Source organism: Paroedura picta, chromosome 6, assembly GCF_049243985.1.
Source record: "Paroedura picta isolate Pp20150507F chromosome 6, Ppicta_v3.0, whole genome shotgun sequence".
NCBI classification, from domain to species: Eukaryota; Metazoa; Chordata; class Lepidosauria; order Squamata; family Gekkonidae; genus Paroedura; species Paroedura picta.
This window is the reverse complement of record NC_135374.1, coordinates 24,530,338-24,556,857: the sequence shown is the minus strand read 5'-3', so window position 1 is coordinate 24,556,857 and position 26,520 is coordinate 24,530,338. Positions and strand designations below refer to the sequence as shown.

Genomic DNA, 26,520 nt, shown 5'->3' with positions numbered 1-26,520 from the left:
TGATCAATCTTATGGCCTGAGTTCCATAGTCAGCCTTTGTGACAGGTACAGATGCTATCTGCAAGGAGACAATATAGATTTACCTGTTACCATCTGTGAATAGTAAAGATAATGCATAATTACCTCTAGTCTGTCTGGTCGTCAACCTGTCTAATAACAACAAAGAGGCAAAATTATCGTTCCCGGTGAGGCCATAAAAATCTGTCATGGTGCTTAAGATGATGCCTTGTTAGATTTATGCAGATTGTATCTCACCACAGTAGAAGAAATAACCTTTTCAAGAAAGATCTGCAAGTGGGAAAGGACATTTAAAAAACCCCACTTCTTATTTAGGACCCCCACTTACCAACTTCATCTTTGATATTTGCAAGTTCAGCCGAGAGCTCCTTTTCTTTCACTAGGGCATTTTCACTCTGTTAAGACAAAGAACACATGCAGTGGCTTGGTTTATCCCAGCTAAGAACTTGCACGCGCTTATTTGCTAAACCTGATTAGGTAAATTCTTTAGTTCTATTTCCTTTTTGGTCACTAACACACAGTTGTAATTTAATGTTAAATATGATACCCACCAGGTTACTGGTTGGAAAAGGCTGCATTCTTCATAAGTATAGCAAATGATATAGTCTGGAATTCAGAGAATTTGGGGGAAAGGAATGATCATTATATGGTAAGGACCTTGTATGCCACACCAGAGAAAGGGAGGGATGGAAATGTAGGGAGGGATGGAGAAAGGGAGGGATGGAGAGCCAGTTTGGTGTAGTGGTTAGGAGTGCGGACTTCTAATCTGGCATGCCTGGTTCGATTCTGCGCTCCCCCACATGCAACCAGCTGGGTGACCTTGGGCTCGCCACGGCGCTGATAAAACTGTTCTGACCGGGCAGTGATATCAGGGCTCTCTCAGCCTCACCCACCCCACAGGGTGTCTGTTGAGGGGAGAGGAAAGGGAAGGTGACTGTAAGCCTCTTTGAGCCTCCTTCGGGCAGGGAAAAGCGGCATATAAGAACCAACTCTTCTTCTTCTTCTTCTTCTAATGAAAACTTAAGTACACCCACCATATGAGAAGTAAATGAAATGCCCAGCAACTGTTCACACACTCCACACTTTAGCATGGAGAAATTCCCATCTTGCCATGTCCTACCTCTGAAGATGCCAGCCATAGTTGATGGCAAAACGTCAGGGACTAAAACTACAAGACCACAGTCACGTATCTTGGAAAACCCACAGCCACCACCTATTAGGGCTGTGTATGGCGGGGTCTGAATTGGCCGTTCCACGCCGACTTGGCCGCCGTCGCACACAACCCTACCTCCGATATTCTTTCTATTTATTTGATGATTCTCTTGAGTGCTAAATATTTTATTGCACCCTACCATGTGTAGGTGCTTAAGAATAATGAATATGACAGTAGTCCCAATAAAATAGACACAAATAATATATTATAAATATTATTACATTGACATGATATGGTGTAATGGTTAGTGTGTCTGACTAAAAGAAGGGAGACTTGTGTACAAATCCTTGTTTAATATTGAGCCAACTTGGACCAGTAATGACCTCTCAAGTGAACCTATACATCACAGGCTAAGTGGGAAGGGGAAGAAATGGAAGAAAACCGTGCACGTATGCCACATGTAAATGTACTCTTATAATTTGACTGTAAGTATGAACTGATTACTTCCATTCCATGACATGGTATCTGAGGAAATGTGCATGCACACGAAAGCCCAGACCTTGAATAAAACTTTGTTGGTCTTAAAGGTGCCCCTGGACTCTGACTTTGTTCTGCTGCTTCAGGCCAACACAGCTACCCACTTGGATCTCTCCTCTGAGGAAAATTCAGACACAAATGTCATAACTGGTGATATATAGATTATGGCTGCAGTCTAGGATGGTCAACCCCCAAGTGGAGTCTGGAGATCTCCCAGAATAACAACTAATCGCAGGGGTAGTCAAACTGCGGCCCTCCAGATGTCCATGGACTACAATTCCCAGAAGCCCCTGCCAGCGAAAGCTGGCAGGGTCTTCTGGGAATTGTAGTCCATGGACATCTGGAGGGCCGCAGTTTGACTGCCCCAGTATAGAGATCAATATCTCTGGAGAAAATGGCTGCTTTGGAGTCTGGACTCTATGGTGTTACGCCCTGTTGAGGTCCCTCCCCTCCCTGCTGAAGTCCCCCTCCAGGATGTACTCTAAAATTTCCAGGAATTTCTCAACCTTGCAGTTTGCAACTTTCCTGCAATCTCAAGAACATTTACTAAGAAGTAAATCCTATTGGCCTCAAAAATATTTAATGCTTAGAACTGCCTGTGTTTAGGACTGCATGTTATGTTTCCCACAGCTGTTTTGAAGTGCTGCTACCAATGTCGAAAAGCTCCATTGTGAAAACTTGATGTCCTGGGATAACTCTGCATATCACTATGGAATACTTCAGACAGCCAACCTGCTAATATTATTCCGGGGCCTAGAAACTGGAGGGTGCCACAAATGAAATGGATGAAGAATTCTATGTAAATGTGAAGTAGGGAGAATGAATAAAGCGATCCACTCCATTCTCACCTTGAAGTCATTTACAGAGAAACAACAGATTTAAAAATGTCACCGTTTAATATTTTGTATGTTGATAACAACAATCTGTAATGATTTTTTTTAACTGATTGAAAAACATTCTCCTCAGCCTCTCTTCCATCCACCCAAGGGCTCCTGATATTTAGAAGACTATCTGAAAGAGGGAATCAAGATTCTTGTAAGCATTAGTATGCATAATATCAACATGGGAACTTCAATCCCCCGGATTTATGGTGCCATTTTATTAGTCCCTATGAGGTAAAATAATGAGAGCGTTTCTTGCCATCTTTCACAGCAGAGAACTTCAAATGATTGGACAACATAAAACATATTTATCCTGAGACATCCTTGTTAGAACATGAAGATTTTTATTGAGAGGTATTTCACAAGAGATGTATGAATCATCAGAAGACGATGAAGGAAAGCCCACCTGAGAGTGATTTAATATAATAGATGCCAGAAGCAACAGCAAGAAAGATCACAATGCTGCTTCCTTATTGCACTACTATTCTTCCTCTTGCAAAGAATAAGACAAAGAAACATTTCACGCTAGGAAGGGTCACACTGATTAGAAAAATGAAATCAGGAAGCTATCAATATATCTCCTGGACAGGAAAGCAACCATGTCTTTTCAAGAATGAAAACGACAAAAGCTCAAAGTGAGGTTTAGAGGAACCTTTGGAAAATGAAGTGTCATGTCCCAACCATGACAGGAATTCCACATTCATTTGTTCAATCATGGAATGAAGCTGGATATGTAACACATTGCGATGCTGCCTGGGAGAGAACCCTGGCTGGGGACTGCATCCTGCATCTATTAGCTAGAAGAGTAGTCGTAAAACGTCTACCTCAATTTCAATGAGATGGACTGAATGGCAAAGATCTTAAGAGGAAAATAACGAAACAAAGCAAAGAAGCACAGGCCATCAGAGAGATTTATCAGTTTGGAAGTGGAAAATGACATCAAGTCACAGCCAATTTATAGAGATTTCAAGGCTAGAAATAAACAGATGTGGTTTGCCATGGCCTGCCCCTGTATATGGCCCCTCTCCCAGACTTCCTTGGTGGTCTTCCATCCAAGAACTAACCTGATCTGAGGAGATGAAGCTAGCCCAGGCTATCCAGGTCAAGGCATTTATCAGTTTACCACACAAAAATGGCATTTAGGCCATTAATAAATACCTAGTCTATAAAACTAAATTTAAATTGCCATGTTCTCCTTTTGGGAGCCTGTTTACCACTCGCAAACAATACGTGTGGCTGGTTTAAACATAGATACTGTATTCCACGCTACAAAGGGTTATAAGAGCAACTTCACTTAGATACCCTCTCTGAACACACACAATATATTTCTGAGCTTATGCATGCATAGAACAGATCTTTTAGTGTATCTGTGCAGCCATAATTTGCATACCCTCGGGAAAATGTTTTTCGCACTGCACATGGCCTTCCATTAATGCATTAATAATGGTGAATACCATGCCTTAACACAGCCTTTCTCAACGTTTTTACCATTGGGAAAATCCTGAAACATTTTTCAGGCTTCGAGAAACCTGAGAAGTGGCACAATAAGTCGGGAAGCATAGCTGTGGACACGCCCACCCAGGGCCCTTCCCACCCCTCCAGGCCCATCATTGGCCATGGGTGGGCAGGTTGACATGACCTTATATGGTCATATCACCCAACAAATGTTTAACAAATTTTAAAAAATGAAAAATTAATTAACTCTCATCTATTCAGGAAATCCTTCCAGGGCTGTCAAGAAACTCCAAGGTTTCATGAAACTTTGGCTGAGAAAGCCTGCTTTAAGAAGTTCATTCTATCCTTATAAATGTGATGCAATGGATAGATCTGAGAAAGCTCCGAGGAAAAGTTGTTTGTCAATGAAGTCCCTTAGGTAGCATGAGGCTTGCATGCCTCATGCAGGCTTCAGATCTCAGAAGTTAAGCAGGGTCAGCCCTGGTCCGTATTAAGATAGGAGACCACCACAGAAATTCAGGGTTGCTATGCAGAGGAAGGCAATGATAATGATAAACCACATCTCTTGCCTTGAAAACCCCACGGGGGTCCCTATACGTTGGTTGTGACTTGACAAAACGAAAGAACAAAAGAAAGAACGAAAGAACGAAAGAAAGAAAGAGCAAGCCTAGGCTTTGTGGGTCAGTGGCCTTGCTCGCAGAAGATTCAGGCCCCAGCATCCCCTGTTAAAAAGGCCAGGTGATATGAAAGACCTCTGCTTGACAACCTGGATAATTGCTGCCAGGCAGAGGAGAAAACATTGAGATAGACAGACTCTGTTTCTGACTCAGAATAAGGAAGCTGTGTGTGTTCATCTATATGTACCAAGAAATAAGTCCAGTAAAAAAAAATCAGGGCTTACTTCCAAGAATAGTGTTTGAGCCATAAAAAATGAATACAATCCTCTGTCAACCTTTAAATATCTGTTCATTTTTCTATTTGTACAGTTTGCTAGTTTAATCGCTGCATTTCTATTCACACATATCTTTATTCTTTTCCTTAACGTAGCATTAAACTGCTATAGTTAGACATTATCAAGACAAGGAGAGGAAAAATATTTAATTAAAACATGCAAACTGATGGCAGAATTAAGTACAAAATGTGGAAATTGGTTCTCTCACATCCTCCTTAAACTGGTAGCACCCATTTTGGATGGACCAAAATTCACAAAGATGTACCTGTCTACACAAAGTGATAAATAATAAGAACATCCACTCAGTACATCTTAGCAGAAATAGGCCAGGTTATCTCAGTTCAGCTTTGCAGATCACATGATCCAATGCTTATTTATCTGAAACTGCTGATATCCAGTGATATTATGCTGTCAGCAACACTGCTTGACAGAGTCAAAGAACAATGGCTTGAGTCATATTCTTATAGGTCAGTGTGTGCCATAAAGTCTGGTTTCTAAATCCCTGTGGCTGTGAATTAAAACACTTTCTAATTTTAAGATGATGATCCCCACAAACACACACTTTTTACTTTCCTTGAATCTTGGGTTAAAACCTTGAGTACCGTATATACTCGCATATGAGCCAACCTGCATATAAGCCAAGGGACCTAATTTTACCATAAAATCTGGGCAAACTTATTGACGAGCATATAAGCTGAGGGTGGGAAAAGCTCCATCATCACAGGATCTCCCATCCAGCATTGCCATTCCTTTTGCCGTTGAAAGCAAAAGGCAAAAAAGTTCAGAGTCCCTCAATCAAACCGTTGATGTCCTACAAGGTGCCTGAGCAAGCTCAGCTTGCAGTTCACATTTGCAAAAGGCAATATGATTGGCTGGATGGAGCAGGCTTTTATTTCAATTACTGTATATATCAGCGTATAAGCCGAGGAGGGCTTTTTCAGTGTGAAAAAGGTGCTGAGAAACTAGGCTTATACACGAGTATATAGGGTACATAATCCAAGCACAATACAGAAATTATAAACAGGCCTTTATTTAGGGTTCAATATTTACTTTATACACCTCATTCATGACCACAACTCCTAAAATCCCTACAACGGGAAGTGCTATGGAAATGTGGATTGTTATTCTATTTATTTATTTATTTATTTATTTATTTATTTATTTATTTATTTATTTGACTTATAGCCCACCGCTCCCACAAGGCTCGTGACAGGTTACAATGATAAAACCCCCATAAAAACCTCCTAATACAATAAAATCTCCTAAAAAGTCCAACCCAACCTAACCCAACCAATCCAAACCAAGTGGCGGCGGCATAATACCACAAAGCTCATAACCCAAGGGAAGGAGTAAAGAATCACCGCGAGCATAACCCGGGGGGGGGGGGGTCCGATCTACTATGAAGGCACCGGCCTCAACCATAAGCCTGGTAGAAGAGCTCCATTTTGCAGGCCCCGAGGAAAGCTGATAAATCCCGCAGGGCCCGCAGCTCTTCCGGGAGCTCATTCCACCAGGTGGGGGCCAGGGCCAAAAAGACCCTGGCCCTGGTCGAAGCCAGACACGCCTCCCGGGGGCCAGGAACAATTAACAAATTTGCACCCTCAGAGCGCAAGGCTCTGTGGGGTGCATAGGGCGCGAGACAGTCCCTCAAATATGTGGGTCCCAGACAGCAGAGGGCGTTAAAGGTTAAAATCAAAACCTTGAATCTAATTCGGCCAGCAATCGGAAACTAATGCAACTGCCTCAGCACAGGTTGGATATGGGTCCTCCAAGACCCATATTCTCATTAGTATTGAGATGTATTAGTTCACCCTCATGGGATAGCAGTAGGTAGGGCTGCCAGGCATGGTCTGACAACTAATGGGAGACTGGGGGAGGGCGGGATGTGGGGGGCTGCTGGTGGTGATGGCGTGATATCTCTTCTGGGAAAACATGGAAGTGGCTTCACACTTCAGGGATTTCTCTGAAAGAGATGTCATACCAAGTGGTGTCATTTCTCTCTAGGTCTCATTGGAAGCCATAATTTCACCTTAGAGCTTCTGGTGATTCACCAAGAAGTGTGACATCACCCTAGTTTTTTCCTGAAGTAATCCTACACTGTCAGCACAATGGCCGACTATATGTTTCCCCCTTCCAAGTGCCAGTGGCAAATGGGAGTTGGAGCATGGAATCTTCCAGCCTCACAGGGAGACTGAAAACCCGGGCAGTAGGCTTGTATGTGAGCTTGTGTCTAGGGTTGCCAACTCTGAACTGGGAAATTCCTGGAGGAGCACTGTGGGGCTGCTTTTTTCTCTGTGCTCTTCTTAACATCCACATCTGCCCAAACTCTTTTATGTTCATAACTACTCAAGATGTAATAGGCCTCTTCTCCACTGCCTCTAGTCATGTTGTAATGTGGAGACACACAAATGAATTCTCAAAACTGCTTCACCATCTGATTACTGAGTTTATTTCTTCCAACAAAGCAATGGTTGCCCATAGTTAACATTTGAAATATCCTTCACTGAAATATTTATGCCATGGATGTTTTGTTTTCCAATAATATATATGGCTTTTTGACAGAGCTGCTGATTAATAGGATCAGATGTCTGACCTTGGTCTCTTTCTTTGAAATACTGGATAGGTATGGTGTCAGCTAATCTTCTTATCAACCTCAGGATCCCTTGGGGGGGAAAGCAGATTTGCAAATTCCTGACAAGTTCCATTACCTTGCAACCACGGATTGCCAGTGACTATGAAGCCAGGTAAACGTTACACTAATAAGAAATGAAACAGCCCTCCGTCGGTAGCCTGTTGACAAATTTCTGCCTCATTAAACATAACTGGGAATTTGAATTTAAGTCAACTGACACTGAAAATGTATTTCCTCTAATCTAGAATGGATGCAAATTGGGCTCATGTTGAGGCTGTTAAACAAACAAACAAAAGATAGCTTCACCCCACACTGTCCTGGCCACCAGTTTCAGGCCTCATCTTAAGCCTTGGGGCTCTTGGTGTCCTGCCCGCAAAATTGAGGCAGCTGCTGACTAGTGAAGGGATTTTCTCAGTAGGGGCACCTTGCCTGTGGCTTACCACCATGTACTAAAGTTGGCTTTCTCAGCCAGAGTTTTGGGAAACCGTGGGGTGTCTTGACAGCCCTGGAAGGGTTTCCTGAATGGGTGGGAGTTAATTCTTTTTTAAAATATAGTTTTAAAAACTGTTAAACATTTATTGGGTGATATGACCATATATGGTCATGTTGACCTTCCCTGCCCTTCCAAAATGGCCAATGATGGCGCTGGAGAGGGTGGGAAAGGGAGGGGTGCGTGTACACCCATGCTTCACAACCAAATTCTGCACCATCGCACCACTTCTGGGGGTTCTTGAAATCTAAATAATGTTTCAGGGGGCTCTCAACAGTAAAAAAGTTGAGAAAGGCTTCACTCAAGTTTGCCTCCAGTACTGATTTTTAAGCACCAGGCCAAAACATGCCTGCTCATTCAGTCTTTTCTCACTGGCAGTCTTCAAGCAGTGGCTGGACAGACACTCACCATGGATGCTTTAGGCTGAGCCTGCACTGAGCAGGGGGTTGGACTAGATGGCCTGCATGGCCCCTTCCAACTCTATGAGTTCCATCTCCATTCCCATTCCTCTCCCTGTTTGTTTTTATGTCTGCTTTTATGCTTCTCTGATACTACTTGTAATGTTTTTAAAATACTAATGATGAGTTTTACTACAGATGCTTTAGCTTACTGATTTTTCTCCTTGTTACATTTCTGATTTAAAATGTATTATTTGTTCTATTATTTTATGCTGTTAGCTACTTCAAGAAGAATCTGGAGAGGTGCAGGATACAATTATTTTTAAATGAATAAATGTTGTTGTGAGTGTCCACAACTCCAAAAATCACATGACTGTGGTCAAATGCCCCAGGCCACTTAAGAATTCTTTCTAACTCTTTAAGTTTTAGTGCTGGCCAGCAGGTATCCAGCAATTTCTGCTCAATCTGTACAATAATTAGCCTAATCAAAATCAATAAGCATGGACACAGAAAAGCAGAAGGCAGAAAGGCATGTGCAAAAAAAAAAGAATTGTACCTTTCAGATTCAGTAGAAAACAATTTGGCCAAATCCAAAACATGCGAGTACCCCTTCACCTTTTTGAACTTGGCCAGATGAGTTTGGCCAAATATGAAAAGCTTCAGGGCTTCATCTGATTGGCCAGCATACCAATCAGCTGTTGATGACAGGTGCCTTACCCATTCTAGTTAAGTGCCTGCCCAATCAGGAAGGCATTTAAATAGGGTGAGGGGGCACCTGTTGTCATCAGCCAATGGGCGTGCTGGTAACTCCTGTGGCCAACAAGTCCATTAGCTGTTTATTACTGGTGCCCTGCCCACTCTAGTTAAATGCCTGCCCAGTTGGCAACAGCTGATTAGTGCATACTCCCCCTCTTCCCATTCTCAGGCACTGCCTAAAAAAGCATGCATGGGGGAGAGGAATGCATTAGGATGGCCAAAACCATGGCCAAATTATGGCTGAATCAGACAATCTGAATTCAAGGAATGGGTGGTTTGGCTTGGATGAATCAACATTGATTTGGGTACTTTTTGGCTTATCCGAGCCGAACCACCCATGCTGTAGTTATTGTAGCAGCCTGAATAGCCCAGAACACCCTGAGCTTGTCAGAACATGGAAGCTGAAGAGGGCTGGCCATGGTGGACCACCAAGGATCTCCAGGGTCACTAGAAAGAGGAGGGCAATGGCAAACAACCTCTTCTCATCTCCTTCCTTGAAAATCCCTTAATCAGTCACCGTAAGTCTGTTATGATTTAAAGGCACTTGATTATTATTATAGTTGCTCCAGATTAATTGTATGTGTTGTACCCAATTGGTCAGCATATGAGTACACATGAAACTGCCTTATAGTGGTCTGTCTACTTGTTATATATTTTGATCTCCAGGGTCTCTGGAAGGTGTTGTCCACCTCACCTGCTTCCTTATCCTTTAGATCGGGGTAGTCAAACTGCGGCCCTCCAGATGTCCATGGACTACAATTCCCATGAGCCCCTACCGGCAAACGCTGGCAGGGGCTCATGGGAATTGTAGTCCATGGACATCTGGAGGGCCGCAGTTTGACTATCCCTGGTCCAGCGATTGAACCTTGGAACTTCTGCATGTATTAAAAGGCAGGCCCTCCTGCATTAGTTTAGTACCGTGGGGGGAAAACCCTGTTATTTCCTGTAGGACTTAGAGTTACAGTATTGTATGAGTGGTCCATTATAGTAATGGAAAACTTGCTGTGAGATAAGAAGGGAGAAATTTATGAATCTGCCCAAAGGCAGTGCTGCCTAATGCTAAAATACAGCACAGCCATGGTCAATGGTAACAGTGATGTACTTAAATGGCTTTTTAAAAGAGCGAGAACGTATATACGAGAGAGATTCATTCCTGGCTACCAGCCATAAACATTAAATGGACTCTTTAACTGCAGAGGCAGCATTTTGATTGACAGCTGCCAGGGACAAACAGCTTGTTTTCTTTGCCTACGATCTGCCCGCAGCATCTGCTCGGCCACTATTCAGAAAAGAACACTGGAAGTTGTTTGCTGGGTCAGGCCAATTCCACATCGGAAACATGGCTGACCTTCTTTGGGATCTTGCTAAAGGTGAGTTCAGACCCCCCCCCCCCAAAAAGGAAAAGTATGCAGTAACTCCCTAAATGTCTCTCAACGGTGTCATAATTGCAGGAAGACTCAGTGGCCTTCATTCAGGCCTCTGGTCACTTGAACTCACCCAGAATTATTTTAAAGGATAACGTATATGGAATAGGCCTATTTTTTTCCAGTGCTGAATTCTCCGTGTTCATTATTATTATAAATCCCACCAGCACTTTACAGTGCTAGCTGGGGTTATTGGTCATCTTAATTCCATACGTAGAAGCACAGAGCTGAAAGGTACTCCCAAGGGCAATCTTGCAAGAAATTCACAGCTACCCGACTCACTCTTGCAGTGACCCCTGATCTGTGCCCAGAGGAAGCTGGAAAACCTCCAGGATCCCTGGGCCAATGTAGCCTGGATAAAAATTCTTTCCTGATCCCGAAGTGGTTCCCTATGGTGCTTACTAGGCATACTGCAGAAGATGAGGTTGGACTCCCAGGGAATCCAAAGCTGAACCAAGGCCTCCTTGGAGTCCATGTAACATTCTGTGTTTCAGATTCAGTATCACTTTCAGCCCCTCTTCCCTGGAAAATATCAAATCAGTCTGGGCTGTGGAAAGGGTGCTTAGTCATTGCTGCTCTGTATTACCAAATGCCTCCAGGGCAAGGGTTTAGCATACCAGTGGAAGGCATAAACCTTCTTAATTTCCTTTCTTCTATAAATATTTCATTTGGTTCCTCTAGAAGGCAATAGCCAACTTTTATTGCAGCCGAGATTCCAAATGATCTGCCACCTGCCTTTCTCATAAAATATCTTAACCCCCCCCCCCCAACAACACTGCTTCAGTAGAGAGCGAGCACCCTTCGTCCCCTCTTGGTTCTCTTTCAATTAAAGTTTCAAAGCACCAGGATTCTCCTGAGAGGCGGCAGTTTGATGGGTTCTATTTTAATCCATACATTTTCCTTAACTTGGATAGCAAAACACCTCAAGCTATAGCTGGTCCTGTTATTAGATAAACAATTCAGTAGATTATCATGATTGTTCAAGCCCCTTAAAAAATCCACTGCATGCTTCTGCCAAGGCATTTTCTAATAAAGCAAATGGAAATCTGGGGCACATTTTTTCTGCTTGGTCCCATGGAAGGGCTCAAAATTCTCTAAGATCTGGAGGGAAAGAAGTACAAAGTAGCAGTGCAATCCTAAACAGAGTTACACCTTTCTAAGCCCAGTGGCTTTGTAAGGATGCAACTATTTTGAGGTTTGCACTGTGGGCATTATAAATAATATCTAATCCTCCTTCCATATGTGACCTGTATCGTTCTTGTTTCATGCAAACTGCCCTGAGCCTTCAGGGAGGGCAGTATATAAACACAACAATAAAATAAATAAATAAATAATCCAGCTACCTGTAGCTACTGTTAGAATCTCTGCACTGATATTTAGGACACATTTAAATCCAGCATGTATAGATCCAACCCCCTGGCTCAGACAAAGCATGTAGCTCCATAGCCTTTGTGAAAACTGGAATTATATAGTAAGCAGAAAAGGATAACAAAAAGACAAAAAATGGGGGGGGGGGACACAATTAGTGAAGGCAGATTTTTCTCTGGCCAGCATAAGAAGCGAAGTTTAGACTTGCATGCAAGAATCACCTTAAAGTATTACACCCTTAAATCTGTATTCCACAGGTTATACATTAAAAGAATACAAAAAGAAAACCAGATCTAGTCTCTTTCCAACATGATGCTACTGCTTTCCCCAAAACATAACTGACTACATTTTGGACTGCAGGGTGAAATGATGTAAGGTACTGCAGTGTTAGGGGAATCTTGATGCTTTTCATTTGGTACCGGCAAATGAAAAGTCAGCATACCGTAAGGAAGATGAACATCACACACACATATACACATACAGAGAGAAATGCACTCTGCAATGCCCCCCCTCCCAGCCAAATGCCACTTGCAATGCAATATTACCTACATCAAGGGGTCAGAGATAACTGGCTAACTGCCAGTTCTTGGAATTGAAAAGAGAAAAACAAAAAATAAGGAGACAAAGTACCGTCTTGTCCAGGCAGTAATAAAGCTTGCAGCAGCCGTGGCCCATCCTGGTAGGCTTGCTGAAAAAACAACCAGCTTCATTCAGAATGCCCAAGTGTTTAATTCCTAAACAGCAAGAAGGCACTCTCACCGCCCCCCCCCCACCCCTTAAAGGAAGAGGTGAGCTGCTGAAAACTGCCACAACTTGTGGTCTGTAAGGGTTCCCCCTCCAACTACCTGGCTTCCTTCCCCCCTCCTCTTATTAACTTCAGGAATGCAGGAAGAGAAAGAGGAGGTGGAGCAAGCAGAGAATAGCACATCGAAATCCTGCCAGAGAAAAGGGAGAGAGGGAGGGACATTTTGCCACCGGACGCCTCCTCCTCCTCCTCTGAGCCAGGCAGATCGATAGAGAGAAGCCAGGGGAATATTCGATCGGTTTTGCAGCTCTCTGAGGGTGGCTGGAGAATGCTCCTCCCTGTACAAAACCGGCAAGGCTCTGCTCTGCCCATCTCAGCTCTCTCCCGCATCCTCCTCCAAGTCACTGTAGTCATTGCCTGTCCTAGTGGCAGAATGTGGCAGGCAATGAGACGGGATGGATGCAGCACGAAACCAGGATATAAAGCTCAGTAGCAGAGAGACATCATAGAATCATAGAATTGGAAGGGACCTCCGTGGTCATCTAGTCCAATTTTCCTGCAGAATGCAGGAAATTCCCAACTACCTGCCCACCCATAGTGACCCCAATTCCATGCCCAGATGTTGCCCCCCAAAGCCAGAATCCCTTGCCAGTTTGGGCTGACCCACAGTAGGCTAACCTGGCCAGGCAAGCCCAATCCCATCAGATCTTGGAAGCTAAGCAGGGTTGGTTCTAGCTAGCCAACCTCCAAGGAATACCAGGACTGTGATGCAGGGCAGGCTATGGCAAACCCTCTGAAGATCTCTTGTCTGGCTGCCATACAATTGTAGGATCTCCTGCCTATGTTTCACACAGGCCATATGATAGATAAATAAATTGCAGTAGAATATATATGCCAGGGATAGAAGATGTCACTGCTCAGTGGGAGCAGAGATGCTCTGCATTCAGAAGAGCCCAGATTTCATTTCTCAGCATCACTATCAGGTTGCTGGGCTGGGAAAGTCCGGAGACCTTCAATCAGAGGAGGCAGCAGAATTGAGCTAGAGCAACCAACTGTATGACTCAGTAGAGGAAATTAGTTTGCAAATTTGCTGGCTTGATGCCACAGACTGAACTCAGGCTTCAATGAAGCTGCACACTGTTGCGGTGAGGAAAAAACACCAAACCAATGTTCTCTCCAGAGCCCACAGAAAGGACAAGAAGGGCCACAGCTCTGATATATGAACTTGGGTATGTGTGGGCATGCCACGGAAATCTGTGGAGTCTCAAGGTGACATGAGGGAGAGGCAGACCCCAGGTTAGCAGCTGGGACTGGTATGTGAGAGAAAGAAAAGATCAAAAATTGTTCTTATGGATACAGTGAAAAGGAGTCAGAGGGGTTTGGAGACGAAGTCGTATGAGGAAAGGTTGGCTTGGTCTGTTTAGCCTGGAGAGAAGATGACTAAAAGGTGAGATGATGACCATCTTCAAATACTTGAAGGGCTGTCATAGAGAAGATGGAGAAGAGTTGTTTTCTGTTGCCCCAGAGAGTCGGACCAGAACCAATGGTTGCAATAATTTTTGGCCCACATCTGGAAGAAGTTCCTGACAAAGTGGTTCCTCAGTGGAAGAGGCTTCCTCGGGAGGTGGTGATTTTTCCTTCTTTGGAACTTTTTAAACAGAGGCTAGATAGTCATCTGCCAGGAATGCTGATTTTATGAACATAGGCAGATTGTGAGTGTATGGGCAGGAAGGGATGTGTCAGTGTTTGTCTCTTGAGGCCCTTCCTTGTATACCCAGGGAATTGCTGATCACCAATGTGGGATTGTAGGTGAATTTCCTCCAGACCAGGCTGCATTATGGAGATTTTGGGTGTGTGTGTGTGTGGGGAATCACTTGAGCATGAAATTGGGGTAGGTAGTTGTGAATTCCTGCATTGTGCAGGGAGTTGGACTAGATGACCCTGGAGATCCCTTCCAACATTTTGATTCTATAATTCTATGAAAAGGAATTAGTGTATCCCATCAATCACTTGGCTGCTAGGACATCCCAGGCCCTTTTAATATATGGTCATCAGCCCTGGGAGCCTGAATAGCTCTGAGTAGTCCAATCTCATCAAAGCTTGGAAGCTAAGAAGGGCCTGCTCTAGTTAGTATTTGGAAGGGAGACCGCCAAGTAAGTCCACGGTGGCTATGCAGAGTCATACAGTGGCAAGCTATCTTGACTTATCCCTTGCCTTGAAAACGACGTGGTCCTGGGGCCACTATGAGCCACAAGCATTTTCAGCCTTTCCCGGATCCATGATTATGTGACCTGATATATGTTTAACAAATAAAAAAAAATTAGCTCCCCACCCATTTGGAAAACCCTTCCAGGGCCATCAAGAAACCCCGGGGTTTCACATAACCCTGGTCGAGAAAGCCTGACCTACATACTAGCAGCAGGGCCAGGAGCAGCCAGAAACAAGAGCTCCCAACCTGGCCAGTGTGGCTCCTGAGTTTTGTGACTCACTGGCCACAGTGCTCAATGCTTCAAAGGATGCCGTGCCTGCCCAGTTCCATCAGCACCAGAAGGGGAAAGGGCTGGCAACAGGTCTTGTGGGAACTGAGCAAGCTTTCTAGTACAAGGTTTGCCTTTTTATGGAAGGCTCCCTCCCTAGCTGACAGGAAGGGCTGCAGCAGGAGGCCTCTCACTTTCTCCCACAAAAGGAAACACTCTCTGCCACTTGAGAGTTTCAGCTAATTAGGAATTTTAAAAAGAAACAATTAACGGTCAGCATGCTTTGATTTTATGCTTATGTTAAAGAATGAGTCCGTGACACTTATGACCAAGCTGTGGAACCCAGTAGCGTTACAGCAGTCCTAAAGCTGAGATTTTAAGAGGCTGGCTTTAAGGCAACACTGCAATGAAAATGATCAGCACTGCAATTGAACTGCCTAATTTCCCCACAAAATCCTTTGTAATTTTTATACGCATGCTCATTTCCCCTCCCACTTCTCTTTAACATAACTTCATTAATATATTTTAATTTAAAATATTAAAAAAAAACTGTTTATCAGTATAAAAGTTAATTGCAAATGTCTTGTTGTAACCCACCCTGAGCCAACCGGAAAAGGTGGGCTATAAAAATAAAGTTGCTATTATGATTATCTCTTATCAGTCATTAGATGGCAAGATTTGATTTGGCTTGTTGTGCAAACTCTTAAGTTGTTTATCAACTAATTTATTCTATTTAGCTGTAATTTCTTTTCTCTCTCTCTCTCTCTCTCTCTTTTGCAACTGATTCATTGCATTCCCATAAAGATACTTCTTGCCATAGTGTTCTCCATTACTATGTGTGTATAAAAGCTGGGCAATAAAGAAAGCTGACAGCAAGGAATTGTTGACCCCTTTGACCAGGAGAGCTTTCTGGTTACTTTGGGTTCCAGAAATGTGTGTTGTTAATCACACATAGATACAGATTGCTTGAACACAGAATTATATGCACAGTGGGAGGACTTGCCTGCCATAAACATTCCCAGTTGGCCGCCTCACATGCACATGGGACAGTGTGGGAAGTGCTTCTCTGTGATACAGTTCCACTGGTCTGTAAATTGTACGTGAATTTTGCTTCTTTCCCATATGGTTCACATCTTGGTGTGGGAAGAACACGTGTCTTTGCCTCCTCCCACATCACCTGGAGGTTCCCACATCAACACAGCAGTACAGGAAAGACATCCCTCACAAAGCTAAAGTAACTTCCAATGCAGCCCCTGTATTTCTGCAGGGAAAACCAAGCAAACACCAAACAAGCTTGAGTCTATGATCTATGAATGCAACAGTGTCCTTCCCCTTTCTACTGGAAACCCCCAAGCCCCCCCTTGGCCAAGCTGACCCCAAGTGCTGGAGGAAGCACTGGGGATGGAATGAGGTTCTGCTTATGGACTACTGTGGACAGAGGAAATGCTTCCCCTACCCTTGTACAAGCTCTTGCTCCATTTGTTCAGGAGCTTGTGCAAGACTGAGAGCTGTAATATCAACTGAGTCTTTCTTGCAGCTCCCCATGCTACTCCCAAAGATCTCTTGATTCTCAAGAGTTGTGTTTCTATAAGGCAGGGGTAGTCAACCTGTGGTCCTCCAGCAAACGCTGGCAGGGGCTCATGGGAATTATAGTCCATGGACATCTGGAGGACCACAGGTTGACTATCCCTGCTATAAGGAGTGGGGAATTTCAGGGATTTCAGTAAGAAGGAGAAGGAAGCAAAGACCTCTTCTTTGAATGTTGCTCTACTCATAGAATCCGAACCTGACACCCAGTATGAGCCAAAATGTACCAGCGCACAAAGGTTAATCACTGCATTTGCTTTATGTTTCTGGGAATGGGTGACACCAGCTTCTACTGTAATGCTCTGAAGGTATCAGGAATTTAATACATGGTTTCTATTCTATGACTTTTCTCCACTTTTACCTCCACACCTGACTATATTAAAACAAATCTGGTTAAAAGATAATTCTGATTATATAAGCAAGTTAATTCACCATTACAAGAAGCTAAAGGTCATAGCAGATGATACTAAAATGGCCATTTCCTAAGCTTCACAATATGGTTTCAGATTCTAATTTAGAAGAAGAAAAGATTTATGATAACAGCTAAGGCCATGCTGAAACAAATAACACAGCAATGGATTATTAAAACAATATGATTCAGTTTGACCATTTGGATTTCAGGAAATGGAAAACCAGTGAGTGACCAGAGACTTAACAAAAGCACCCTCACATTCTCAGGGTTGTTCTCCTGATATTTTGGATATTATCTCCAGCGTATGCAAGATGATATCATCAAGCTGAAGGGAGTGGGTAGACCAGTTTTTGGTTTAGTTTTAAAGCATGAATTTCAGGAATTTAGAGAGGGGCAGGCCAAGAGTAGGGTGTGGTTGCATGTAGCTGGAAGTTAGCTAAAACTGGAGCACACACCATTGCAACAATGGATTTCTATGTAACTGATGGAAGATGAGCAGTTTTCAGGCATCTGCGTGCTTCCAGTAAACTCTGCCTCTGTATTTGAAAATGAAACATAATTATAATTAAAACACCTGTAGTTTTTCACCTGAAAGCAAGGGAAGCCTTCAGTGCTGCCCCATTCTTTTGGGAAGTGAATAGTACATAACAGTAATTTTTGTGTGACATTTCAGCTGTGATCTTATGCACAGTTACTTGAGAGTAAGCCTCATTGAATTCCATGGGCCTTACTTGCAAATAAGTATAGAGGATATCTGTTGTTGTCAGGAGGACAGTTTTGCCAGCCAGTTCCCTTTGATTAATTGTACTTTCATATGAGAAGAAAGGGCTTGTAATTGGATTTTTTTTTTCGTATTCTTTTTATTACAATATAATCAATTCCATTTTTATGTCACTGGCCTGTCAGTAAGTGGAATAAAAGAGCATTACAGACCACTGTGTTGTTGTTAGTTTGTTTTTCTGCACTTTGCATAGGAGAAACAGGATTTCTCAGACAAGGTCTTCAAGCTTCTTGGTCATACCATGCATGGCATGCTACATACTGTAATGAACTGACGCTAGCACACACAGCCGCTCTGAACTCTTTCCTTGCCCTCGTCCATTACTCAAGTCCCCCAGGGAAGTTCTGACATGCCATTCCACCGACGTGCACAACGTAGATGTCATTTTGTTGAAATTAACAGTCTAAAGAAATGGCATCTTTCTCGCGCCGCAAATGTGAAATTTCTAGTACCCAGTAAAAGTAATTTCTAAAGGTCAATGATAATATTGCTGGGTGAGTTATAAACATCTTAAGCCCTTCAGCAACCATATCCGCGTTGATGCCTCTAAGCGAAAGAGACGCCCTGGAGATCTCACTAATCGAATGGGATTAGGACTGAACCCACAGAGAGCTACAGACACTTTTCACAAGTGATGATCGGAACAACTTCTAGCTTCTGATGTAACCTTTAAAAATTGTGGCTATTGCTTACATGGCATGCAGTACAAGGAACGGCCCTTTTCAATCCCAGGGACCATCTGTACACCGCCCGTGGCGCCGCGGGCGCCACGGACTAAATAAAACAGTAAGGGGTTCTGGGGCGGGATGTGTCCGGGATGAGGAAGGGTCCGGATTGGACCCTTCCTCATGACAGACAACCGGAGGGACCAAACAGCAGGCGCGAAGCGCCTGCCGATTGGTCCCTCCGATTCCCAGCCCCAGCAACTGCGAGCCGCGCTCAGCGTGGCTCGCAGTTGCTCCCGGCCTGACGTGGTGAGAGGCGCGAAGCGTCTCTCACCGCGTCAGGCCGGCCCCAAGGAAGCCCCCGCCGCAAACACAACACAAGACTCCAGCCGCCGAGAAGCTGCAGAAAAAAAAAAAACACCCCCGGAGGAGCCTTTCGCCGCTAGCGCGACGAGAGGCAGCAGAAAAAAAAACCCCTGTAGGAGCTCCAAGCCGCCGCGCCGACGAGAGGCAGCAGAAAAAAAAACCCCTGTAGGAGCTCCAAGCCGCCGCGCCGACGAGAGGCAGCAGAAAAAAAAAACACACCCCCGGAGGAGCCTTTCGCCGCTAGCGCGACGAGAGGCAGCAGAAAAAAAAACCCCTGTAGGAGCTCCAAGCCGCCGCGCCGACGAGAGCTAGCAGAAAAAAAAAACCCTGCAGGAGCCTTTCACAGCTCCAAGCAGCAGAAAAAAAACCCCGGAAGGAGCCTTTCACAGCTCCAAGCAGCAGAAAAAAAAACCCTGTAGGAGCCTTTCGCAGATCCAAGCAGCAGAAAACAAAACCCTGAAGGAGCCTTTCCCAGCTCCAAGCAGCAGGAAAAAAAACCCCTGTAGGAGCTCCAAGCCGGCACGCCCACGAGAGCTAGCAGAAAAAAAAAACCCTGCAGGAGCCTTTCACAGATCCAAGCAGCAGAACAAAAAACCCTGTAGGAGCCTTTCGCAGATCCAAGCAGCAGAAAACAAAACCCTGAAGGAGCCTTTCCCAGCTCCAAGCAGCAGCTCCCTGTAGGAGCTCCAAGCCGGCACGCCCACGAGAGCTAGCAGAAAAAAAAAACCCTGCAGGAGCCTTTCACAGATCCAAGCAGCAGAAAAAAAAAACCCTGTAGGAGCCTTTCGCAGATCCAAGCAGCAGAAAACAAAACCCTGAAGGAGCCTTTCCCAGCTCCAAGCAGCAGGAAAAAAACCCCTGTAGGAGCTCCAAGCCGGCACGCCCACGAGAGCTAGCAGAAAAAAAAAACCCTGCAGGAGCCTTTCACAGATCCAAGCAGCAGAAAAAAAACCCCGGAAGGAGCCTTTCGCAGATCCAAGCAGCAGAAAACAAAACCCTGTAGGAGCCTTTCCCAGCTCCAAGCAGCAGGAAACAAAAAAACCCTGTCGGAGCCTTTCACAGCCCCACGCAGCAGAAAAAAAAACACCTCCTGGTGTCCCCTGGGTCCTAGCGCCCATTGCATTCCTGGTTGCAATGGGCTTTCTTGCTAGTTTCTAATAAAGCGGCTGCATCGGTAACGTTTAAGATGGACATAGTGACATGGTTCAGATGTCAACATAAAACATGATTTCAATGTCATGCTTTAACCAAACTATGGTTTGCTTCTACATCTGAACCATCCAGCCACGTTGTTTAGAGTTACAATTTAATCATCAAAACACAGATTGAGTTTTTACCTTGTCCTTGGGGAAGGCACTCCAGCTAGAAAGAGCAAAAAAAATGAAACCACAGTGGCAGCTTTCACTGGGTCTTGCTCCCATTTCAGTTTGTCTGCCATTCCTATTTCCACTTTAAAGTTAATGATAATGACCATCTGGACATCTGGTCAGTGGTCACAGAGAGTGGTTAAAATCTGGAATTCAGTGCCAGAGGATGTAGTGATGGCCACAGGAATAAACAGCTTTAAAATGGGATTAGATTCATGGAGGAGATGTCTATTAATAGCTACTAGCCATGGTGACTCAGGGGAACCTCCACATTCAGAGGCACTAAGACGTTGAATCTCTGAGCCACGAGGAAACATCGGGGGAAAGTCTCAGCCTCTATGGCCTGTTGTTGGCCCTCTAGGAGAACTGGTGGGCCACTGTGTGAGACAGGACGCTGGCCTAGGTGGACCACTGGTCTGATCCAGCAGGGCTCTTCTTAGGTTCTTATGTCCACTGCAGAATGCATAATTAATCTATTTTGTTAAAAAAAGGCACTTACAAAGAACATATGAAGCTGTCATACATTGGGTCAAACTACTGATCTACCAAGTTCGGTGCTGCTTACTCTAAAAAAAATGGATCTCCAGGACAGAGAACAGTCTTTACCAATACTGATTACAGTACCTGAAATGCTTCGACTGGAGATACTGAGATTGAACTGGGGCATTTGGCAAGCATGGCCTCTTCCCCAGTATTCTTATTTTATGTGATGACATGGGAAGACACTGGTTACATGCAAGGGTAAGGGGCAAGGCTGACACTTTGGAGTAACAGCCTTGGATTGTGGTGGGAGGTAGGAGAGGAACACAAGCTCAAATATGGACAAGCCATAATTTGCTGTTGCATCTGAACCATGATTCACAATCACATGCTTATCTTTGACAAGTATTGCATTTGCATAGCGTGACTTCCAAGTCACACGTGAAGTTTTCCCTTCATGCAAAGTGCATGCATTTATTTTGCTAGGTGAACAATAATTACTTAATTAAATACCAGAATGGAAACTCGGTCTTCCCTTTGAACAAACATTCTGCAAATGACCCACTGGTGATTTTCGCATGCTGCCATATAGATATAAGGCCCCAACTAACCGGAACTGTGGGCCACCAACTCCATCTTTATGGCTTTTTAAAATAAAGTTAATTTTGCACAATGACTTGAAATCTGGCTCTTAGCAATTAAAACTGAAGCTGCATCACATGGCCAAGACTAATGAGGCCATTGGCAACCAAGACGGGAACCTAGCTGCAGAATTATACTAATACGCTGAGGAGAAACTACATCTAGAAAACTTTATCTTCCATGACTCTGGAAAAGCACCATTCAGTCGTCCAGATGACAAAAATGTCTCGCCTACTGTAAAAGGCATTTGTAAAAACACCATTCGGAAAGTGTCACCTAGTCATATATTGCACTTGACCCCAATTTTCTTTCCAATAACAGTGGTATCGTCTGTGACACCATCTGGAGGAAGGCGAAACATATTAAATTATAAACTTGGCTACATTTCATGCAGGATGATCATACGCACTATGGTTCACTGGGAAAAAACACACATGGCAGAAGCTTCCACAAATCCTTGTAGAATGAGTTCCTGGCCATTAATTAATCCTCACCCTTTGAAAATACTGTAACCTAATAATGATATGTCACTAAGAATGGAACAAAAGAGAAAGGAGAAGCAGAAAAGATCAGGAAAATGAATGGCAGTACCTATTGAGCCTCTTCTCTGCAACAATTCTCTTGCTTCGGTTAGCAGACAGAAAGCTGAATTTGGGCTAAAGATAGCAACTCAGAATCCTAATATGCAGTAACGCTAACTACCAGTTCCACTGGAACAAGCCAGAAAGGAGGAGAAAGGGCACCAGTTCAAGAAGTAACGGAGGGAAACCCTAAAGAAGCATAGAGATAATCAATTCTATGTACTATTTTTTAAAGTGATATTGGGTTAGAATAAAATATCACAGAAGGGAATCTTGCTCCCCCTCTTTTCTACTAGTCTCTGTGAGACACCCAGAAACAACATTGGGCAGAATGTAGGGAAATCTCATCAAATTTCAAAAGATAAGCTGGGCTGTTCTGGTTAGGACTTGGATGGGAGACCACCATGGAAGTCTAGGGTTGATCGGCAATGACAAACCACCTCTGAATGCTTCCTGCCCTAAACCATATGGAGTCGCCATACATTACAGCTCATCCCCAGACTACAGAAATCAATTCCCCTGGAGAAAATGGATGCTTTGGAAGGTGGATTCTGTCGTCGTGTACCCACTGAAATCCCTGTCTTTCCCAGGCTCTGTCCCAACTCTCCAAAAGTTTCCCAAACTGGATCTGGCAGCTCTATCCCCGATCCCCTGCCCATGGTCAGAGAGATCTGGCAACCCTAGGTAAATCAATGGACTGGCGACCCTAGAACTCCATCAATAGATAACAATTGTGTATGGACTTATTTTTAGATATTTGGAAACAGTTTACAGAAACGTATATGTAGATCTACCACCGCAGTTGTTATATTTTTGTCCCTATGTATTACCCCTTCCCAACTTTTACACTTTATTTAGCTTCCCCCTCCTTTTTTCTTTTTTTTTTTTGGGGGGGAGAGAATTTTTTTAAGTTTCATTTGATAGAGGAGAAAGGAGGCTGGAGAAGTGAAAACTCAGCACAAGAAGTTATACCAATCACCCCCCCGCCCCCCGTTTAAAGCCAGTTTGTCACACATCTGAATGTAGTCCATGGATTCAACCGAACCAAGGCCCATACTGCACATTTTGGATGACTCACTTTCAATATGTTTTTGCAGCTCAATTTTCCTGTGCAAAACAGGAAAATCTGCTTCTAAAGTGCACTGAAAGTGCATTATCCAGCATGTCCAGAATATGCACAATACTTCTTGTGCTTCTGAATTCCATAAGTGATTTTTACAAAACAGTACTGACTTTTTGTTAGTCCTGAACCTATGGCCAACCAGTTTCATTCAGGATCTGGCAGTATGGAGAAGACCTTTCTGCTCTCCACCGAACACATGTGTTAATGGGAAAAGATATTTGTAAGAATTTGTAACAATACCTAAAGTTTATTTCCCCAGTCCCTAGGTAGAGTCAGGAACGGGGAGGGGGGACTTTAGAGAGGTATGCTTTGTGTGACAACTTTGGGGAAAATCCTTTTTTGCTTTGCCTGCACACTTGTACACTTGTACGCCTATTTGTTGCTCCAGGCAGTTCACTTTAAAAAAATCCCATCCTTGGGAGAACGGAGAGGGAGGTGGGTGTGAGGGCAGAACATTGGAGGCGGAGGTATCACTTCTTAGCTTCCATTTCAATCCCAGATTCAATCCCTAGGATCTCTAGTTGAAAGGATCAGTTTGTAGGTGATATGAAAGACCTCTTCCTGTGACCTTGGGGAGCTGCTGCCCAACTCAGTAGACAGTGGACCAAAGGTCTTATTCAGTATAAGGCAGTTTCACAAGTCTATGTGATATGCCTTTCCCCTTAGATCTCTGCAATGGGCATACAGACTTATTTTAAAAGTCAAGATTTCAGAGTATGTGGTACCCCTAACCACGTATCAACAAAATGTTATTCAACTGCAAATTTAAAAACAAAAAAGGTCCCCCTATTAAATCTGCGCATTCAGTATGGCACAGACCAACAGCTTTACTGGAACCAGAAATACTGAGCAACAGCCTCAACTGGGGGAACTTATTTCATGACTCCCACCAAGATGCACAATTGGTCCTTAACGGAGGCCTGTGACTAGTCCTTAAGTCCGTTCACTGATTGGCTGAAGACTGAGAGCTGCTGAATCCTTAACAAGGGCTTTGGATCTCAGTCTCTGCTTCCAAGCTCCCAGTCTCCAAATGTCCACAAACCCAACACACATGCCCCAATTGTAGGGAGGAGGATAGGAGAGACACAGGGACACTGGCAGGGAAAATGGCTGATGTGTGGATGGAAAAATCCAAATCCCACCCACATGGCAGCTATCCAGGATTTGCTGCGATCTTTCCCCTAACTTTGCAGAAAGCAATTTTGGGACTGGCCAGAGAAAAGCTGGAGAAATGCACAAACACAATATAATGCTGTGGGGAAGTAGGAAAAAGTCGTGCTTCTCAAGAGCATTGAACCCAGGGCAGATAATCTTTGTGGAAATGGCCTAGGTCTCAAGCAGAGAGTTTACCCATTTCTGCTGCCAGGTACTGGACCTGGGCTATTCTGGATGCAAAGCATGTGTTCTGCCATGCCCCCTCCTGCTCAAAAACCACTCCCTCTACACTGCTCCATCAGCAGGCAATCTATTTGCAGGCTAAACACATCAGACTAACTGCTTCGTCATGCTTAACAGGACCAGATCTATAACACCCGGCTATAATCAAATTGCTAAGTAGGAAGCCTCCTATTCCCATCTCCCCATAATTAAATTAAACATGCTAATGTTATTTCAGTGGAATAAACTGCAATGGGAAATAGGACGGTTAAGTAATGACATTTCAAATAATTCCAAATTGGCCTTATCAGCAACAAAAGAAACGTAATCAAAGCAACTGTGTGCATACAGCCTACTGTTTTCTGCAGACTGTGCCTCTTAGTTGAAGATCGGCCAGGAATTCCCTGTACTTTGGGAGTCCCAAGGTGGTTTTTCTTGTTGTTGTTGCTGTTGCTTGTCTTAATTTATTGGAGTGCAAGTCAATGGTATGAGCCAATTATGAGAGAAGGAGCAGCCCAATTTTTCACTGGGGAAATGCCCCCTAGTGTCATTATAGCCATTTTTTAAGCAACTGCGGAAATTTCTCCTGAGTCAGTAAGAATCTTTACATTATTAACTCTGTTGGGCTTTGGTTCAAGAGGCAATCAATTGGGGGGGGGATGAACACCATCCATCCTTTCTTGTATGAGTAGAGTTGAACGTGAGCAAATAGGCCTATCATTTCATAGCATCAAAGAGCCGGAAGGGGCCATACAGGGCATCCCTTCCAACCCCCTGCTCAGTGCAGGATCAGCCTAGAGCATCCAGATAAGTATCTGTCCAGCTGCTGCTTAAAGACCACCAGTGAGGGGGAGCTCCCCACCTCCTTTGGCAGCCTATTCCATTTAGGGTGTTTCTGTTATTCATAACAACCTCAAAGCTTTTTAAACATCCATGTGATTTGACAATGGGAGTTGAAATCATTTCAAATTGGGTCAGACCAGTATGATTGCTGGCTTGGAAGCAGAAAGGTGTTTATTATGACCACTTGAGAACAATTAAGACTCTGCTGCCATCTGTATTGTAACAAGGTTTCCTCCCCTGTGAATGGCATCATTAGATTTTCATTCTTCATCCTGCATCTATAGCAACCTTTCTCAACTTTTTTATTGTTGAAACATTCCTAAGGGTTCGAGAAGCCCCAGAAGTGGCACAATTGTGCAGAATATGGTTGAGAAGCAAAGCTGTGGACACGGCCAACTGGGGCCCCTCCCCTCCCCACTCCAAACTGAGAGCCAGTTTGGTGTAGTGGTTAGGAGTGTGGACTTTGGGAAACCATTTCAGGACTGTCAAGAAACCCCAGGATTTCACGAAGCCCTAGTTGAGAAAGCCTGATCTATAGACAGATGATAACTAACATGATTTCAACATACCCTCACCTTCATTTTAATAATTTTGCTTTACATGCACAGAGAACCTTTTTTAAAAAAAGAATGCAGAAGCTAACAAAACAGGTAAAGCCACCCCTGCAATCTGAAGTGGCACCATCCAGGAATTGCTTCACCACATGCTGGTTCCGTACCTATTGAATCATAGAACCATAGAGTTGCAAGGGGCCATACAGGCCATCTAGTCCAACCCCCTGCTCAATGCAGGATCAGCCCTAAGCATCCAAGAAAAGTGTGTATCTAACTTATGCATCACTTCAGACTGTGGGCTAATAGTTGCCAAGAGGCTTTGCCATGTGATGCCCTGAGAATGCAGCTTTCCCAAAGGCTGCTATTTATGAGTCACAATGGGAATTCAAGAGGACAATAGCAGGAAAATGAGAGCCAATTAATCAAGACTGAATGCTTAGCTGATTTGGGTTACAG

At 44.0% G+C, this 26,520-nt stretch overlaps 1 protein-coding gene across 4 annotated transcripts in view; it reads right to left on the bottom strand.

Moving 5' to 3' along the window:
• MTUS2 (microtubule associated scaffold protein 2) overlaps positions 1-26,520 on the bottom strand; it is a 301,022-nt gene that overhangs the window by 32,954 nt on the left and 241,548 nt on the right. For 3 of the 4 annotated variants that reach the window (XM_077341792.1, XM_077341794.1, XM_077341793.1), the window contains one exon: positions 347-413. In XM_077341792.1, coding sequence (XP_077197907.1) covers positions 347-413 — 67 coding nt within the window. Of the gene's footprint in view, positions 1-346; positions 414-12,694; positions 12,873-26,520 lie in introns of those variants that run through there. The other variant, XM_077341795.1, reaches the window with a different exon arrangement.